A 21201-nucleotide genomic window follows, 5' to 3' on the forward strand; every position below is an offset into this window, starting at 1 on the left:
GACTTTCTAGCTGAACGTGAATTCTGAAAACAGCAACATAATAAGTGTATATAGACAAAGCAAGCAAACACATATTTTGCATTATATAAACGCCATGAAAAACGTTATCCTATCACACTCATCTCTCTGTTCAAAATATTCAACTGTAACATGTGACATTACATATGTCACTTTGTTTCAAATAGCAAATGGTTTATAAAAAAACATCTAACTTGAAATTCTTAATTGTGTTGTATATTACTTCTACTCTACTTACTAATTAGTGTGGCAATGTTAAATACAAAAAGTGTTCATTTTATATTAAGATGAACAAACATCCTCATATGTGTTTTGCAAATAAAACAAGGAAGAGATGTTTACCAACTAAATTCACTACAAAACACTTGTGCATCTTTCTAAGCTTTTATACAAAATCAAATTTCTAGCTCAGAAACAGGCAGTAATCAAAATTGTAGGTTTCAAGTTCTCTGTAGTGCATTAATAAACAGATGTCTCCAATGACACACTACTAGATGCTGAATGACTTTTGAAAACATTATTTATGCATTTTCTACTAACATTATTTCCAAACATGGTTACCCCTTGTCCATACAGCCACATCACATCTCTGAGAAGTTTTTAAATTCATACTTATATTGGTTTCCACTTTGTCTTGTCATCAAGATATGGCAGACAAATGCTCTTCTGTGGTCATTCTTGGACCAAAGGATGCATTTTATTTATCAGTATACACCAAAAAAGATTTCAAAATAACACTTTCTGTTGGTAATGATTGAACAGCTGGAACATGCTATCATTAAAATATGGCTGCAAATGCAGCAAACAGGGTGCCTTTTCAAGAAGCCTTCATGGTATTAACATAGAAACAATAAAAATATATACAAAGTGATAATATACATTTTACTCATCAGGTATGATTCCTGCATCAGATGATAAAAAGGTAGAAATAAGCCTCACTTTTATTTACAGCAAATTTATAGATCATTAAAATCTGAACTGTTTTGTTAAGTAACAGTTCTAGAGAAACTTAGTGTAAATGGTCTTATTCTTGTTATACTAGGTGGTTCAAATATGACCAGGACTGATTTTTTTGTAAACAAGCCGCACTGCGCAGCAGCTGTGCAACCTTGAGAGAGTGAAGCCACAACCTCCACCCTCCCTCCTGTTCAGTCCTGTCTGGAAGTTGCTAGAGTGATGAGTGAACAGAACGTACCGCGGAGCGTGGAACAACGCATTGTGATCAAATTCCTAGTTGGAGAAAACGTCCCGTCCGCTGAAATTCACCACAGACTCCAATAACAGTATGAGGAAGGGTGTCTCTCACAGACCCGTGTGATTGAGGGGTTTAAGTGCTTCAGAGAGGGCAGAGCGCGTGTGGAGAATGAACCGCATGATCGTCGGCCGCGAACGTCCGTCACCAAGCCAAACATTGATCGTGCAGACGCACTTATTCGTGAGAATAGGCGCATCACTATCAAGGAACTTGGAGCAGTGCTGTCCATCAGTGTTGGTAGTGTAGAAGACATCATGAAATATCACCTGCACTATCGCAAGGTAAATGCATGGTGGGTACCACGCACTTTGACAGATGTGAACAAAATGGTGCGCATGCAAGTTGCCAGTCGTCTCCTACAGCAGTTTGAAGATGAAGGTGACGCATTTTTGAAGTCTATAGTGACCACCGATGAAACGTGGGTGCACTACTTCATTCCCAAGTCCCAGCAATCATCACACGAGTGGCGGCATACTAGTTCTCCCAACCCCAAGAGAGTGCGGAGGAGCCGTTCGGCAGGAAAAGTGATGGCAACATTCTTCTGGGACTGGCACGGGGTTGTCCATGTAGACTTCTGACAGATGCCAGAACAGTCAATGCAGCTTATTACTCAGACCTCCTGGCAACAGACGTGAAGGAAAAGATCCGATCCAAGCGGAAGAGAGGTGGAAAGCGGATAGCCTTCCTTCAAGATAATGCATGCCCCCATACGGCCAAAACAACAATGGAAACCCTCCGGAAATTGAAATGGAACCTTCTGACACATCAGCCATACAGTCCCGATTTGGCACCAAGTGATTTCTAGCTGTTTGGAAGGCTCAAATCAGACTTGCAAAGCATGCGGTTTGTGGACAATGACGCCGTCATCCAGAATGTTCGGGAGTGGATACGCTGCCAACCACAAAACTTTTTTGAAAAGGGCATCAAGATGCTTCCAGAATGTTGGAAAAAATGTGTTGACTCCGGAGGGGAGTACGTCGAAGACTGACATGTGCAAGTAAGTGTTTGGCAATTTTGGTTTAAAAAAAAAATCAGTCCCAGTCATATTTGAACCACCTTGTACTTATAAAACTGCAAATTCTCTATACAGATTTAAATCACCATACTATGTTTTATTGTTACAGAAGAATAAATATATATATTTCTGATTATCCATGCCCAGATTAAATTATTTGTGGTTTATTGTGGATTCTTTATTAGGTGTGTTTGTAAACCTGTAGAGTGCCTACTGAGTTCAGTCAGTCTGTCCATCCATCTGCATGGATGAAACAAGAATGTGTGAGGTTTTCATTAAATCTGATATTGGAAAATTTCATGAAAACCTGTTAGTCATTTCCATTATGATCACTCAGTTTTAACAACCACTTCAAATGAAGAAAAACATGTATATCTGCACATATCTTGAGCCTAACTCCTGAGTATCTATCAGAGTAAAATTGTTCTGAATGGAAATTTTAGTGAAAAATGAAGATCACATTTTATCTTCAACACATGTGTACCTGTAAGCTGGGCATTTTAGATACAATTACACAAATTGATGCTATGTGTAAATTTCTGAATATCTATACTAAAAATTCACTACAGTCTCTGACCTTGGGTTATCTGTATTTGCCAATTACTGGTGAATCCTTCAGCCTTCAGTAACATGGATAATTCAAAGTATACTGCACATAATACTGGTTAAAATGTAATTCTTGAGACCAAGCACAGTACAGAACTTAGCAATGAATCTATTATACTGTAACATACCTACCACATGACTTGTCTTTTATCACAATATCATTTGCATTTTAGACTGTTGGGTTATGACTATCATGGTAGGAAATAAAATATCATCATACTATAACTTCAACTCACCAACTTCCATAAAAAAAAAACAGGACACTTTCATTCATTACATTATTCATCTATTTTGTTAAAATGTATGTTCTTATTACTACTGTACCGGTCAGTATAAGTAGCAAAGATGACAGCACCTCTGTAAATGAACATGCACAAGATATGCATTTGGCTATATATCTGAGACAGCTGTTAGTTCCCTTACGTCTGCTGCCTAAGTGGTCATAAAAACGCAAGAATGTTTCTGAAAAGGTTTTATCACTGAACACATTCTGCATTCACATGGAAAATGGCAGCATCAGTGCCAAGATAACTGTGAAACAGCTGCATCTCATTTCTAGAGGAACCAAATTCCTCTACTCTTAACTCTCTATGGAGTTCACAGTGGTAAATGGCTACATGTACACTTCTAAGGGGCTATTCTTTGCATTCACATTCACGTATGTAGGACCAACAGAAAATCATCACTTGTGTAATACACAACATACTGGAAGACACTACCTGGAGGACAGTGGACCTTAACAAATAACTTAATGTTGCCTCCAACATTATGACCCTCTTCTTGGGACCTACTGCATCATTTTTATTCACGGCAGTAAAAAATATTCAAGGCGGTTTATAATTCAGGCTACTTTCTACTGGACCATACTGGGTTACTGTACCTACAAAAATGTGTACATTAACAGGATAACGGAAAGCAAATCACATTCCTTTCCTATGAATTAAAGTGAGCCACTCTCTCTCTCGCTGGGTATGAACCTGGTGATTCTTATACTTATAACTTGGCTTTCAAGATCATAAGAACTGCTGGAAAAGCTCATACAGCAACATAAAAATATTTTTAACATATAAAACAAGAAAGCACTTGTATAAAAAGTATCAATAAATACTCTGAAACGCTAGTTGTTATATACCACACATGCAACTGGATTTTCAGATTCATATATGTACAGAAGAGACACAGAAAAAAAATGAATGTAAACAGCCAAATCTTACTGCAACAACAGTTATAAAATAAATCCCATATTCAGCAAATTAAAACATTTAAATCACACAAGTTTGTCAGACATCTTACTCAAAATGTGAGCATAGTAGAACTATGCATTTTTAGCTTCTTACAGCAACAGCTTTGCCGATAAAGAAAATCATCTACGGGCATTCAACTAAAACCTCAACATTTTTAGTTTGTTAATCTCAATTGTTTGGATTCAAGTCAGCCCATACATATCAATATAAAAAAGCCATAGCAACATACTAAGATTAATAACAAGAAATATTTTATAAAGAAATGTGTACAGTGGATCCTTTTTCATGTTCCTCAGTTTAAGGTCTTCCCTCACTAAATATTCAAATTTGGTCACCCAAATCAAAAGTCTCAGTGCTGATTTGTCTCCATTTATACATATATTTTTTAATTTAGTGTTCAAATCCACTGTTCCCCAAAGAAACGTTAAATGTGGTTTTCACTGTATATGAACACATCCCACATCAGTTTACCACTGAGAATAAGGGAAAATATCTTACCTGTTTGAGAATTTCCATTTCCACCACCCCCAGGACTTCCAGTATCAATGAGAGTAGCCACAGCAGGACTGGTACTTGTGCTACCACTATTTGCATTACTACTTGTGTTGGTGCCTTCATCTGCTGTCCTCTTGAAAAAGTTGTGCTGAAGTGCATAATAAGGGGTAACTCGAGTCTTGGGATCAAAGTCCAACATCCGAAGAATCAGATCCTTGAACTTGAGGTAGTCTGAGACAGCATGACCTGGCTCACCTAGCCGTCGCCCACCCGGGCCCCCACTTTCCACACCTAATATGTCATGAAGTCTCCGAGTACCCGGTAACTTGTACTTCTTCCCATCCTTGGCTTTCTTCAACACATAAGAACCATCACCTGGCAGCTTGTCAAAGTACTTTCGGGCTTTGTGTGCCTGGTCAAGAATGTGCTTCGGTGGCATGCCCAACACCTCCACTATCTTGTTCATCTGGTCCACCTACATCAATAAAGAAAACTATTCATCTAACATCTAATACAATGGTCACAGTTGTTTATAAATATGGATTCATCTATGTTTTACAGTGAAAGGTTCCATTGGCTTGCTATTTAAATGTAGAGAAGGCTTAACTAGAACATTTTGGGTGCCTATCTTAGACAAAGGGGATATATATATATAACAGTGTAAATGGAAACTGAATACAACTTTTTGTCTTTAAGTCAGGAGAGGAGTATCATCCTACGATTCAGTAACACACATACCCTTACAGGAGCCCTCCAAGAAGAAATGGTTCACAAACCATAAAAAAACTGACTCCACTGAGAAGACTCTCTTGAGAACCTAACCGTCATTTCGCTGGTCTATAAACCCATCTACTTAACCGCAAGATTTATTACTGTATTCACAAGAGTCTGCCACTGGTCCCCATCCTCAGCGGAATGAATCTAGTCCACATCCTTCCAACCTATTTCTACAAGATTAATTTTAATATCATTCTCCCACTTTAGGCAAATATCTTCCAAAAAGCCACTTCCCTGTCTTCTGGCCGAAATTCTGTATGCATTTCTGATCTCTCTTATTCATCCTACATGCTCTAAACATAAAAGCCTCCTTTATTTGATCATCCTAACAATGTTGGTGAAGAGCACAAACTACAAGCTCCTCATAATATAATTTTCTTCAGCTTCCTGCCAGTTCTCTTCTATGGAATCAAAATATTCTCCTCAGTATCTCCCTCTCATACAACCTTGCTCTATGTTCTTCCAATAATGTGAGAAACCTATTTTCACACTCATATAAAAGTACCAGGAACACCAGTTTCTACTAATCTTTACATTTTTATACACCAGACAGAAAAATAAAAGTTTCTAATGACAGAACAAATTTCCCTAACTTACTTTGCTCCAATTTCTTTGTGACTGTAATATGAATCTGTTAATGTCATCTTAATATTTTAACTTTGCAACATTTTCAAGTAATACCTTAGCTATCTTTATAGAGCAACCTCCCCATTAGCTGGCATATACGGGGAAATGGGTAGTGCTGGTTGCACAAATCCACCAAGAAAACTACTACATAAGTCAAAACAACATTTTTCCACTTCATTTCTTGTGAGATTCTTCCTACATGACCCAGCAGACTGATGGGTAAACGATTTTGGTTACACATAATGTAATGTGGTAAGAAATACAATTAACCTCTACTATATCAGCACTCCTGTGAGGGAAGACGATAGATAGCACTGCTAGTGGCATCTGGGATAACTACAGCATGGCAGGCAAACATGTACATCATTTTTTCTTCCAAATTTTCTTTAATTTTTTCTGGCCAAATGAGAATGTTGGATGGTGGGACACTTGATACCAGGGAGTTCACTGCATTGTGATTCTATCTATTGTGGGATGTCAATGTTCCTGAGACAACCACTTCAAACTACAACCACAAATGTCTGTTGCATTTAAAACACGTATTACAGACGAGCCAGGAGCATGTCGGAAGAGTACCGGTGGCGATTCTTTTCACAGCAGCCAGTTCGGCCTGACAGTTACAGTGAAAATTGCAGGCCCTGAGAAGAGCCGTTTGTTCAACCACGTCTTCTTTGTAGCATCCCGGGTCTTCTTTACAGCCACTTGGTGGTTACGAGCCGGCGGGATAGCAGCGAATCTGGCTGGCTAGTCCAGGTGTTCTTTATGGCCGCTCAGCAGTTACAAACCGGCAGGATAGCGGTGAGTCTGGCTGGATAGGCACTACTCATATGGTGTGTGCAGTGGTAAGAGTCGGCTGTCTTGGCGCTGTTTACTGGAGAGCTGGAACTGTGTTGTTGCTTGCACTTGCAGTGAAGCATGTGACTGATGCAAGACTGACTATAGCCAGATGGAGACCCATATTTTTATAACATCACTGCTGGGCACAGCTGGCGATTATGAGCGCTGACTGGACAGCGCTTGTGTTGGTCTCCAGAGGGCCAAAATGGCAAGTAATCTATAAATATTGGTTCGTCCTGTTATGAGGTGGGAGTTGTCTGTTGTCAGACTTGTGAAGTTGTGTGTCAGCATGTGGGAGGTTACCACACTGTCTTGCATACATAAAGTTTTCTTTAAGGGTTCTTTTAAAGTGGCTTACAAGCACCTTCCTTCATGGCATTTATGTTCCTCCCCAATATAATAACGCCACTGACAGAAACCAGAAGCTAATATGTCCCATTCAATTTCAATTCCTCCTGGCTTATCACGGCATTCTACAGCAAAACTGAGATGAAATGTGAGATCTGAGATTCACACAGTAGTAGCTATGAAAAGTGCTATATTCTGGGATGTTATGGTGTGCCTGGTAGAAGTTTACCCATCTTCAAAGTCAAAGACGTAGCTAAGCAAGCAACAAGCACAATGATAACAAGTCATTTCCTTTTTTGAAAACATTCTGAACAGGAAATGCATCAGACAAATGTTTATCTCTACAGGCTTGTCCATAGATTCATTCAAATGCATTTCAATTGACCTAAGAAGTTTCATGGGTATACTGAATTTAAATGACAACGATGTATAATATTTGCCTCATAACTAGGGACCAGATTTTAATGCAAATGCATATTTCTTTCTTGCAACCAGAAAGTATGCTCCTTTGGATATATGTATGAATTACTTCATTTCTTAAATTTTGTACATAGTTTGATGGTGCATTGTTTTATGAATAAGCATCATATTTTCGAAGATCTCTATTTATACTGCATATTTCCTTTTTAAAATGTTTATCATATTTATATTTTAATTTTATGTTCAAACTTTCAATAATGGTCGTGTGTATACAATTTCTCTTTCCCGTATTAGACTGCGAGAATTAATACTCCTAGAAGAGATTGTGTGATTGTTGGTCCATTATTTCCTAGTAAGGTTAATAAAAGGTGCCCTGCAATTATGTTTGCTGTTAGTCGGACGGCTAGTGTTCCGACTCAACATTTCGTCATGATTCATGTTTCTGATGCAATACCCAGGACGGGACTCCCCCGATCCCTCTACTCATAACTTGCCTCATCCGCGTACCATCAAAGTGGCCGTGAAGAGATCAGTCGGAAGCGTTCGCATGTAGCCGCTATCAACGTAATACTATTCAGCTGATAAGGGACTTCACTTACTTTTTTCCGAAGTCTCCATGAGGTTCGTTACGCTTCTTCATTTGAAGCTGGGGGCCATTCACATTAGTGGTGACNCTAGAAGAGATTGTGTGATTGTTGGTCCATTATTTCCTAGTAAGGTTAATAAAAGGTGCCCTGCAATTATGTTTGCTGTTAGTCGGACGGCTAGTGTTCCGACTCAACATTTCGTCATGATTCATGTTTCTGATGCAATACCCAGGACGGGACTCCCCCGATCCCTCTACTCATAACTTGCCTCATCCGCGTACCATCAAAGTGGCCGTGAAGAGATCAGTCGGAAGCGTTCGCATGTAGCCGCTATCAACGTAATACTATTCAGCTGATAAGGGACTTCACTTACTTTTTTCCGAAGTCTCCATGAGGTTCGTTACGCTTCTTCATTTGAAGCTGGGGGCCATTCACATTAGTGGTGACTAGTCTGTAGTTAAGTTTGTTTAGTGTTCTGTAGTCATGCCGAAAGTGAAAGTAAGTCAGAAAACTAAATTAGAGCTGTATCAGCGGGAGTTCGAAGGAGAGATGATAAGTACGGATAACGAAATTCTTTATTGCCGAGCGTGTGAGAAAACAGTTGGTTGTGAAAAACGCTTTCAGGTGCTTCAGCATTTGAACACTAATATACACAAAGAGAATATTATAATTAACTCCACGAAAAGTGCTCCTGTTCAAAAATTGCTTAGTGAATTCTCTAATAATAGTTTTTCAGTTTTCCTTTGATTTATGCGAAGCCTTTATAGCGGCAGATATTCCGCTGTGGAAACTGGCCAATCCTACTCTGAGAAACTTCACAGAGAAGTACACACATTGCAAAGTGCCGGATGAATCTACTGTGCGCAAAAATTACATGAAGCGGTGTTACAATCTTACAATTGAAAGCATTAGAGATAAGATTCAAGATAATTTTGTGTGGTTATGAATCGACGAAACACAAGATTGTGAGGGACGGTTTATTGCAAATTGTATAGTTGGATCCCTTAATAAGAATGAACAATCTACCACATATCTTCTTGCGAAAGAGCAATTTGAAACCACAAATAGCTCCGCAGTTTCCAAAACTTTTATCAATTCCATGACTTTACTATGGCCGAATGGCATTCAGTATGAGCACGTATTCCTCTTTGTGGCTCATGCCGCAAGTTATAAGATGGAAGTCGGGACTGCTCTTGAAGTTATATTTCCAAATATGACACATTTGACTTGCCTTGCTCATGGGTTGCACCGTGTTGCAGAAACAATTCGTGCAAATTTTCCGCTTGTTGATAAGTTGGTGTCTTCTGTGAAGAAGGTATTTGTTAAAGCACCACACAGAAAAGACGCCTTTAAAGCAGTAGCACCGAGCGTTCCACTTCCGCCAGAACCAATTTTAACGCGCTGGGGAACATGGCTGTGTGCAGCAAGTTATTATACCGAATATTTAGAAACGGTTAGGAATGTTGTGAATACATTTGTTCCCAAAAGTGCAGCATCAATTCAAATTGCCCAAGATGTACTAAAAAACGCCGAACTAGAAACGAATCTTTCCTATATATCTGCTCACTTCTCTCATCTTCCATCCGCCATTTCCTCACTGGAGGCAAGCAATAGCAATACTACTTTGTGTCAGTCGTTAAGTGTTTTTAAAACCACTGTTTCGAAATCGAATTCGGTTCCTGGAAGAGTTGGTGAAGTAGTAAAGGAAAAAGTACACAGCATTCTTTAAAAAAATCCAGGATATAAACAAATTTGTGAAATTGAAGAAATTTTAGCCAGTAAACGAACTGAACTGCCAAGTAAAATATCACTAACAGTGGAGCAAACAGCAGCTTTTGTACATGCGCCCCAAGTTCCTGTGAGGTGGAAAGAAGTTTTTTCCTGCTATAAGGACATCTTACGAGACGACAGGAGGCGACTAACTATGGAAAACCTAAAACATTTAGTAATTGTGAACTGCAACAGAAGAGAAGTTGGAAGTTCAAAGAGCTAAATGTGAGTACCATTGGTTTCTTAAATCTGTAATGAAATATGTTGGCTTTGTTGCATGATTTATATTTAAGTATAGCTTTTTTATTGCAAGTGAATCATTCAGTGATTACATAAAATGAACTTAAATACTGATTTGTTGTTCTTAAAATAATGTAAAATCAATTTTAATATTTGGTATATATTTTTATGTGCATATTTTAGTGCATATTTTGGAAGTCTTTCATGCATAAATGCATACATATTTAAGGTATTATTAGGGCATAAAAATCCGGTTCCTACTCATAACTGAATAATAGGTTTCCTTGAAGTTTATAACTAATGCATGTAGCCGTATCACTGACACCGCCAGCTTTATTTGTAAGCAAGATTTCTTTTTATAGTAATTACGCATAGGATGTAGTAAGGAACATTCAAGGGTGACTTAACCCGCTTCTTGGTTTCAAGAATAGGGTCTGCTTCACTCCTACAAGACCAGGCAGGAAGCACCCCGCAGAGTTTTCCTGGAAATTCAGTTCGAAAGTTGACTGGCGGGATCCTTTGGTAAAGTTACACTTGACAGGTTTTGAACCCCCTAAGTCAAAAGTGGGAAGGCCAGCAACCCACGCTACTGGTATAATTTTTCAAGCAGCTGTCAAAAATGACGTTAGGACTTTAAGGTCCAAAGTCCCAAACTAAAGCTAGGTGATTGGAGCAGTGAGAATTATGGTTAACTCCCAATTGTTCCAATCAGCCGTAATTAGGGTGGTAACCTGGAGGCGGAGTTTAAGCTGTGAAGATTTCTTGCTTCAAAGCAGAGTCAGTCTGCAAAAGCAGTCTCTGAACAACTCTGTAAGTGTACAGCCGAAAAATTAGCATCACTGGCAGCTTGGTTCCAAAGTCAAAGTTAAAAACAAAATTATGTTTAACCTTTAAGAGACGGGCCATTTAAATTCCGGTAATGGCCGCGGGCTGGAGTTAATTTAAATGCCCGCCATTGTAGAGTAATAAAAATTGTAATCATGTTACTGAAAATGCTGTGATTTCTGCAATTTTTGTGATAAACAAACGAAATAAATGCTGCTTTTATCTAGAAAGAATATAGATTCATATATTGTAATGTACAGATTTTAGAATCTGTAAAAATTGTTACACTGATTCCAAAAAAAAAATCCACTCAATTTCGAACGTGTTCACAAATATGCATACAGTTTCTGCACAAAACGTTTCTGCTGTACAAATGCCTGCTGCTGACATCATTCGTACTCTCATACCATCTTATCTGACAAGTGGGTTGGAAGTTTATGTTTATAAAGCACATTCCAAGTGACTGGACCCTTTCTGTATACACAAGTGTGGACAAAGCTATATCCTATTCTGTCCTTGACACACTCAGACTGTTTATATCTGAGAGGAGCCACACAGCAGCGATACAGTTCTCCAAACTGTAGAAACAGTACTGCCAGAACTTCCAAGCATAGCACGCATTGTGTAGTGAATAAGACATCCACCATGGCCTTGTTTCGCTTGGAAGAAGATGAAATTGAGAGCCAGATGCTCAATGATACAGATTCTAACTGTGCTACAGATGACTCAGAGATCGGAGAGGAAGAAAGAGATTCAGAAATTGAAGCCGATGAAGACCCATCATCTTCGTCGGCAACCTGGGCACCACCACACCAGCATGACAGGAGGCATGTGAATAATTATTCCGGTGGAGCTGTGGGGTTAAATACCAATGAAGCTCCACACGTAAATAAGGATTCCACTCCTTTCTACATTTTCATGCTCTACTTCGCAGGGATTATCCTTCTGCTGGTGGAAGAGACGAATAGGTACTACCACCAGTACCTAGACAAACTTCAAGACGCAGCCTGACGTGACCGATTCCGAGATGTTTCTGTTTATAGGAATAATCATTCAAATGGGACATGACATTAGAGACACACTAAAGGACTACTGGTCGACTGCAGAACAATTTGCCACACCTTTCTACTCTAGCACAATGAAACGCGACCGTTTTCTACACATTCTTCGTTTTCTTCATTTTGCAGACAACAATAAAGAAACTGACAGGAATGCCAACAGTTATGACTGACTATGGAAAATTTGCACCATCTTCGACACTCTCAATGACACATATGAAAAATATTATAACCCTTCCGAACATTTGGCCATAGACGAGATAATTGTTAAATTCAAAGGGAAGGTGGTTTTTAGGCAGTACATTCCTAAGAAACACAAACATTTCGGAATCAAAATCTTCAAAATTTGTGACGCTGCTGGGTATACTTATGACATGAAAGTTTACCTAGGAAAAGACAGGACACGTGCCAACCAAGACGTGACAGCGACACATGCTACAGTTAGGGACCTATGCAGATGTATTGAGGGCGTAGGTCACAAACTGTACATGGACAATTTCTTTTCATCACCAGACTTGTTTGAGGAACTGATGACAAAGGACATAACGTGCTGTGGGACAGTCAGACCTAATTGGAAGGGCTTGCCTGACGATTTTCGACGAAGACAATTTCGACTGAAGAAAGGTGACATTCGTGTTAGGGTGAGACAGAACTCGACAGCAATAGTTTGGAAGGACAAACATGATGTTTACATACTGACAAACATGCACTGTCCTGCAGCAGAAGGCAGTTTCTGTGATGAGCATGGAAATGCCATCAAGCCAGCAATTGTTGCCGATTACAACACGCACATGGGTTATGTCGACAAAGAGGACAGAATGGCAAACAGTTATAGCATCAGTCGTCGGACCTGGAAATGGACAAATAAACTATTTTTCCATTTCCTGGATATGACGATTCTGAACAGTTTCATCCTGTTGTCATCCTGTGGCGTGAAACTGTCACACAGAGAATTTCATCTCGCCCTTGTGCGCAACATGCTGGAACATGCTGCAAGGGGTCCACCTCCTGCTGTGTCATCGGCGATATCTCAATTAGAGGGGGCCTCTCGACATCACTGGCCGACTTCCTCTACTTCGAGATTGAGATGTCGTGTGTGTGCTCTTCGCATAGGAAACGAAGTTACATCCGGACAAAATGTGTGAAGTGCGACGTTGGACTCTGCATTTCCGGATGTTTCCAACAGTTTCACATGAAGGAAACATTCAGTTAGATGACGCAGGCGGGAAGACAGTCTCCTTATAAAGCTGGTGTCCAAAAATAATATAAGTAGAACAAGAATTTCTATCTTAAAATTAGATTTTAAAACACTGTGCGCATGCGTGGACTGCGAGTCACCATACAGTGCCATAAGGCACTTTAAAGGTCCCCATATGGTGTCTTTCAGCTCTTTAAGGTTAAGTGTGTTACTGGAACAATCTCTGAATAACTCTGCAAAATTAATTAGACGCAAACAAAATTGGTGTGAATCTTAATTTGGCTTAAAAGTTTAAGTGAAAGTGTAATCACTTCTATGTGTTGTGCTCAATAGCAGTCACTAAATAACTATCCAGGGATCCAGGCGCAAAAGTTTGAGTGATTTCAAGTTTGTCTAAGGGGTTAAGGACAAGTGCTGTTACCTGTATATCAAAAAGTGCTCATTAAACAGTGTATGGTAGTGCCTAGCTATAAACACTCTTATCTCTCCTGCTAACGCGAGGCCCGTATGCACCCTGAGGCAGAATCTCATCGCTCTAGTGCGAATGCAGTACCTATCACCTGTAGTTTCTGGTTCATCCCCCTTTTTTCCTGGAAAGTAAGCCTTTACAGTAAGCTTGCTGGCGCCCAGCATTCATGTAACCCATATCCCGCAAACAATTATCCACAACAACAACAATAACAACAAAAAGGGAAGCAGAACTGCGTAAGAAGGACGCAGCAGCAACCTGCAAACTTGAAGTAACAACAGGTGAGAGGGAACGGCTAGAGGAGCAGCTGCAACCAGCAACCAAGGGGCCAAAAGGACAGTAAGAGAGGAGATGGCACTAACGTAAGGGCTGGACGGTTATATGGAAGTCCCATTGTACTCCAATTTTTCTTCTGCAGTATATAACAAATGCAGAAAATGTGATCAACTGTTTATCTGTTACTTTAAGATCTACACTCACGAGTCCCAGTAATTTCATCTTGAGAGAGTTTTGAGACAAAATTGGGTAAAAGTTTGTATGTGGTCAGTAAGTAATATTCCCAGATAATGTTATGTGTAGTGGGGTACGTGTGATGAAATGACGGGGTCTAGTTCGGATTATTGGATTTATTAGCAGCTTGGTTATACAATCTTTTAATTACACTCAAATTACAGAGTTTTGGCTGATTTACACACATTCCACTTCACCACTGCTCACGCACAAGGATTCTCAGTCTCTACTAGTTGTCTCCTAGCAACAGATCTCAGCACAGAAACTAGCACTCAAATCACTGCAAATATTACAGCTAAGATCTTCCAATTACACTTCCAGTATCACTGCACCATCGCACACATAGTCTTGAAGTCACACAATAAGTCTTCACTGCCGACTTTATATTCTCCTATAAATTCTCAATTGGACAAGCGGAAAATGCAGCTTGCCCTCTGTTGCATAATCGCTGTTTACAGAAGCATTGCTAGGCAATGCTGCCGACAGATGTTTACTGCAAGGCTGAGTAGCAAGTGCAGCTGGGCTTGGCTCGGCATGGAAAAAACACAGCTTTCCTTATTGTTGCATAATATCCATGTTTATAGATCTGTGACTCAACAATTCCTGCATGGCATAAATATGCCATAATAATTACTACAGTCAGTTTTATAAAATAATAAATTCCTCCCATGCCATGCTCTTGTTCCAAAGAGAATTATTAACTTCTGTTGACATCACAAGGTAGTGTTTTACCTACTGCAATGAACAATTCTATGAAAATGTGACCACTACCTGAGACTGTTACCTCATCAGGTTTTCAACAGTAATCTCAACCTCAAAAGAATTATATTCAGATGTTAATGGCTCTGCATGAATTTCAGGCTGCATAACACCATTAATCTCACATACACTGAATAACAGACAGCAGTTCAAAATGTATTTGGAATTTGCACACACATCAGCACTCATCCTATTCCAGGTTAGTTCTCGGTCACTAACCCTGCTTATATCTTTTATGACTCCATACTTACACAAGCCTCAAAAATTTTGTTCTTACTGTTTATTTCAAGCTCATTAATTTTGTCTCTCAAATATTCAAATTCATTGTTTCTGAAATGTCCTTTAGTTTCATGCCTCACATTTCTCAGCTAATGATTTTGAACATTTTTCATCAAATCATAGTTTATGTTCCAATAATTCTTCATTATTTTGATTTCAAATCATACAAAATAATTTATTTCTTGCCTAAGTGGCTTCCCTAGTTAAGGATGCAGAATCTGACATAAACAATCAGTTTCAAAGAAAAATTCACATGTTGGAATATTAATGACACGACAGATACTGTACATATTAGCGGCCTCCGTAATCTAGGGGTAACGTTACCACCTCATGACTCAAGGTACGCGGGTTCAAACCTGTCGGAGGTTGTGGAATTTTTAAGGGTGGAAAAATTCAGGGAACAAGTCCTCTGGGAGGGACTTTAAGCTGTGTGTCCCATGTGGTAGATTTACGGCACGTAAAAGAACCTCATGTCTTTAGGAGACCTCTGAGCTAAATTACAGGCCCTTTCCTGCCCAAGTAGTCTGCAATGCCTCTGGTGGATGGGGGAAGCATCAAGGTACCGGGGGCTGACCTTGTTGGCTCTACGGGGGCTGATGGCACGCACCGTTACTGGCAGGGTATGGCGACAGTAGAAATTAAAAAGGGGTATGCACAATGGACCAATAACTGGTCTAAGTGCATGGGGGAACCCACCCCCTCCCATAATACATACATACTGTACATATTTCTTTATTAATATGCCTTCAATACAGCTGCAGTCCTTCTTGGAATTGACTTCTACAAGTTTTGAACAGTCTCTAGCGGAATTTTATACCATTCTTGAAGAAGTTCTTCAACTTGCTTTAGAGAGGTTGGAGGTGCAAATCTGTTTCTCATTCTGGTCTTCAAAACTAACCAGAGTGGTTCAGTGATGTTCACATCTGGCGATTGTGCTGGCCAGGGAAGATGTTGAAGTTCACCTTCATGCTCATCAAACCTTGACTGAACAGTTCCAGCTGTGAATGGGGACATGGTCATCTTGGAAAAGTGAACTAACACTGTCATCTTGGAAAACTGCACTGTTGTTTGGAAATAATGTCTGGATCATGGGATGCACCTGATTACCCAACCTGTCCACGTACTCCTTTGCAGTAGTTCGGCAATGTAGGGTAATAATGGGACCAACAGAATACTGTACCACAATACTGCTGCCCAAACCGTCACAGAATCTCTCCCATGTTTCACCGTTGCAACCAGGCATTCCAGATTGTAAGCTTCTTTGGGTCATCTTCAAACATAAACTCTTCTTGATGTAAAGAACAGTGTGAAGGATCATGCACATACTTCCAGTTGTCTGGTCATGACACCATTACTTATGGAGTAAATATTACATTCAGTAATCAGGCATTTAGCAACTGCAGGCCTACCGTGGATGTTGCATTTGTGATGCTCACATTTAACAGTTTTTGTGGAAATGGTCAAGATGAATATTCAGTTCTGCTGTCACTTGTGCTGCAGCAGTTCTGTGATTTTTCCAAATAATCCTTCAAAATGTACCACAGTCCCTTTCTGTCAATGCTGATATTCGCCCACTGGTCCTCTATGCTGATGCTGTCTTCCCACAATTCATATATATCAACATAATCTCAGAAAATACCGCTCTCAATACACCTAATAAAGTCGCAATTATTGTCATAGACACTCTAGCTAAAAGTGCAACAATGACCTGTCCTCTTTCAAAATCAGACAGGTTTATTATTTTTTTTTTTACTTTTTCACGTCGACTGTCACTCAATACAATCGCTAATGCACTTACACAAGCACTACAGAGTGTAAACAAATGGAAAAAGAACATTGAGTGCTGCTACCTGCAGTTCTTTCAATGTAGCCAACACAAAAAATTCTATTCCTCAATTTCTTAGTGTTTCCATTATTTTGTCTACCACCATGTATATATTAGCCAACATTTGATGAATAATGCAGACCTGAGAAAAAGTAACAAAAGCAAATTGAATGCACTATATCACAACTTTCTTCATATGACAGAAACTACAGTACACATTACTGGGATCCATGTCCAGTCATCAATCATGCATGACATACCAGCAATCCTAAAAGTAAAACCCGCATTACTCTATATAACAGACAAATGAATATTACATATTCTAACACATTTTGCAATTCAGAGAATCTATAAACAAAATCTATATGTTAAAAACTTTTGGGTTTACACTGTTCAAAGGGCATTAGTTATGGACTGGTAGCATACACACAAATGACGGTATATGAGTCTCCATTAAGGATGCAGTAAAACTTCAGGCCTACAGCTGATACATACATATGATACATTAACAGTCAATGTCTGTCTCAAACCAAATTTTGTAAACAAGAACTTTCTGCACACAAGTCACCTTCAGAGAGAAGATTAGTATTTAAAAAGTTTTGGTACAGGGAACCAATGGAACGGATGTACGTAGGTAGGCTGAAAAGTAATGAACACATGCTTGTAGAGCGCAAACGAAATGACCTTCAGAAGCGCGCCAGGTGACATGTGGAAGTAACATTCCCCCTCAATACGCATGCGCAGGTTTGAGGTCGTTGCGTTCATCCAGTGTATTTCGAGAAGCGGAAGTATGGAGACGTGTTCTAGTGCTATGTCAACGCAAGTTAAACAGCGTGCTGTTATCAAATTTTTAACTGCTGAAAAAGTGACTCCTACTGAGATTCGTCGTTTAAAGGCTGTTTATGGTGATGATGCTGTTGATAGGTCTACTGTAAATTGATGGGTAATAAAATTTCGTGGATGCGAGCCTGGAAAAGCCATAATTGTTGATGAAACACGCAGCGGACGTCCGATCACTGCCACAGACGATACTCATCGCAAACTCATCGATGATTTGATTCAAAATGACCAGCAAATCACTCAAAAGCTTATCGCTAACCATATTGGAATATCCGAGGAACATGTCGGCTTCATTATTGAACAATTGGGATACCATAAAATCTGTGCACGATGGGTACCATGCCGTCTCACAGACGAGAACAAACAGCGTCAATTGGAATGCTGCGAGCAACTTTTGCAGTGCTACCGTGACGAAGGAGATGACTTTCTTTTGAATATTGTGACGGGGGATGAGTCATGGGTCCATCGTTACAACCCGGAAGAGAAAAGACAGAGCGCTGAATATCGACATCTGTCTTCTCCTCAGGCGAAAGTGTTCAAAACACAACCATCCGCCAAAAAAATTCTTTTGACTGTGTTTTGGGATGCTCACCAAGTTTAAGTGACCGATTTTCTGGAACGAGCGGCAACGGTAAATTCTTCTCAGCACATACAGACTCTAAAATACCTCTGGCGTCGAGTTTGTCGTGTTAGAGGCAGCCTGGCGCCAATAATCTTGCAACATGACAACGCTCGTCCACACACCTCGCGCGCAACTGAAGAGGCTCTGCGAAACCTGAAGTTTGAACCGATTCCACACCCTCCTTATTCCCCCTATCTTGCGCCTCGCGATTTTATTTTTTCCCTCTACTCAAGAGAGACCTCAAGGGTAATCATTACACCTCGGACGATGAGGTGATGGCAGCTGTCAAGTCCTGGATTCGAGAAAAGTCGGAAGAATTTTTCAGTGACGGAATGAAAAAACTTGTTACATGTTGGGAGAAATGTGTTAGCCTTAACGGTGACTATGTTGAAAAATAAATATATGCTTTTGAAACTTAAGAATTGTACTTTAAGGTACTTTTTGCCCGATCTTGCTATTTGTTTTTGTTTGCACTCTACAAGCATGTGTGCATTGCTTTTCAGCCTACCCACGTATCAAATTTTGTTTGTAAACTTCTGAACAAGACCTTAAAAAACATGGCTGCTTAACAATTTTGGACTATATTAACTAGTAAGCAGGTCGCATCTTAAGGATACTACCTTATGAAACACATTCTCTATGTCTTCAACACAGCATAACACACCTATCCATATTCCATAAATCGATGTTTCATTGCTGGTTATAAATATTTCCAGAAAGTTTTCATCCCCGCTAGTATGATCCAAAAGCTCCTGACATATGGCAACGCAAATGTGTCTCTGATCCTGTGTCAGAAGTGGTGGAACAAACTTCGAAACTACCCAACGCATTTCTAGTTTTACAGTAAGAATGTCATGACACGATGCTATAGATACATTGCACTCTTCTGCTATTTCCCACATTAGCAAATGATATGAATACATGATTTCATGAACTTGCACAACAGGAGCATTGTCATGTGACAATGAGGGCTGCCCCAAACGCATCTCATCATATGCTGACTGCCAACCATCCTTAAATCACTTAAACCATTCACAACAATGTGTATGGCTCATGCACTGATCACCATAAACGTCTTACCTAGTTTGAAGCAAAATTTAATGTTAATACACTGCTCATGAATATCAGCCACCACAAATATCACAAGACACACTCGACACGCATGTAAACAAATAGCTCTAGGGCAAGGACTAACCACAGCAGGATGATGCAGCAAAGAGGATGATAATTAGGAAGCATGCCACTAGGCAGCACAACTTACTTGACTTTGCTAAGTCATCGAGTTGGCACACTATTTCAAAAGTTCCACAACTTTCTGAACAGAGCATGTACATCATATCTTGTATAGGCAACTTTAGAGACAAAAAGTCCTGTGTATGTATGTCTGAACTTCCCACTGGAGCATGAATACTGACGTGTGCTGAAAACAGAATCTAGCAATTTTCTGATGATTATGATGTAACGGTCTGCATCATAAATGATGACACATCCTTCTTCCCTCAGTAAACTGAGTATATTACTACTACTGCTGAGTACTGTCACCACCACCACTACTACTACTGCTACTGCTACTGCTACTGCTACTGCTACTACTACACTAAGTGAGCCCACATACAAGTGACACCTATTCACAATCTAATATCCATGTCTACATCTGAAATAATTAATAAAATGTTGTCTTCTAAAACACAGTTCATCTTCCCAAAAATGAAGGATGATCAGCATTCAGATGAAGACTGACTGTCTCACTGGTGTCTGAACCAGTAATTTAGTTGAGAATTTCATTGAACTAGTGCTAAAATTATCTGAGGAAGTCAACTGCTAAAAGAAAAACATATTCTAAGTAAAAAAGAAAAAACTAATGAGATTTCCACACCTGATCTTTCCAGTAGTTCCATCAATTGTACAAGAGTCACTAACTTGCTGCAAAGCAACATCATTTGCAGTAGCTCTACAATAATGTGGTAAATTAACAAAAAATGCCATATCAGCTGGACTAGTTACATATTCTTTGGTTCCATCTGACTTCATTAACTCTGAATGATTGCAGCCTACATCCATGTGGACTGTTAGCAGTACAGCTATACATGGTGCAGACCATTTCACAGTAGATGACATGTAAAAGAGATCAGAGAAGAACTCCATCTTCTGGGATATAATGCTGTGTAGACTACTGAAAGTCAGCCAACTTTTAGGAGGAATATATCTCTTCCATCTTCAGAACTGAAGAAAAAGCTAAGCAAGAAACTAGCATGAAGCTGGCAGCAAACACAGCTCTGCCTGCTAGCAGCTGAAATGTGGAACATGAGAACAGCAGGACTACACTACTTGGCATTTAAATAATGCAATGAACATGTAAAAGCAAAACTAGGAGTACAAAGCATTGTGCGATTTCACACAATATGGAAATAACTGTAAAGATCATATGATGAAAATGCAAGCTGCAGGGACGTCAAACACAGCATGGGAGTATCAACTAAGAACACACAGGAGGCAGAACGACTAAGTTCAAAAGGTGGTAGAATAGACCATCTGACTGAAACCACAAAGCTGATGATAAATCTCTTCAAAAAACTA

General features: G+C 39.6%; 1 protein-coding gene across 6 annotated transcripts in view; it reads right to left on the reverse strand.

Moving 5' to 3' along the window:
* LOC111868554 (serine/threonine-protein kinase minibrain) overlaps positions 1-21201 on the reverse strand; it is a 281954-nt gene that overhangs the window by 30684 nt on the left and 230069 nt on the right. For all 6 annotated transcript variants that reach the window (XM_023859305.2, XM_023859304.2, XM_033753084.1 and 3 more), the window contains exon 8: positions 4637-5108. In XM_023859305.2, coding sequence (XP_023715073.1) covers positions 4637-5108 — 472 coding nt within the window. The remainder of the gene's footprint in view (positions 1-4636; positions 5109-21201) is intronic.

The sequence above is a fragment of the Cryptotermes secundus genome, unplaced genomic scaffold (assembly GCF_002891405.2).
Source record: "Cryptotermes secundus unplaced genomic scaffold, Csec_1.0 scaffold330, whole genome shotgun sequence".
Classification (NCBI taxonomy): domain Eukaryota; kingdom Metazoa; phylum Arthropoda; class Insecta; order Blattodea; family Kalotermitidae; genus Cryptotermes; species Cryptotermes secundus.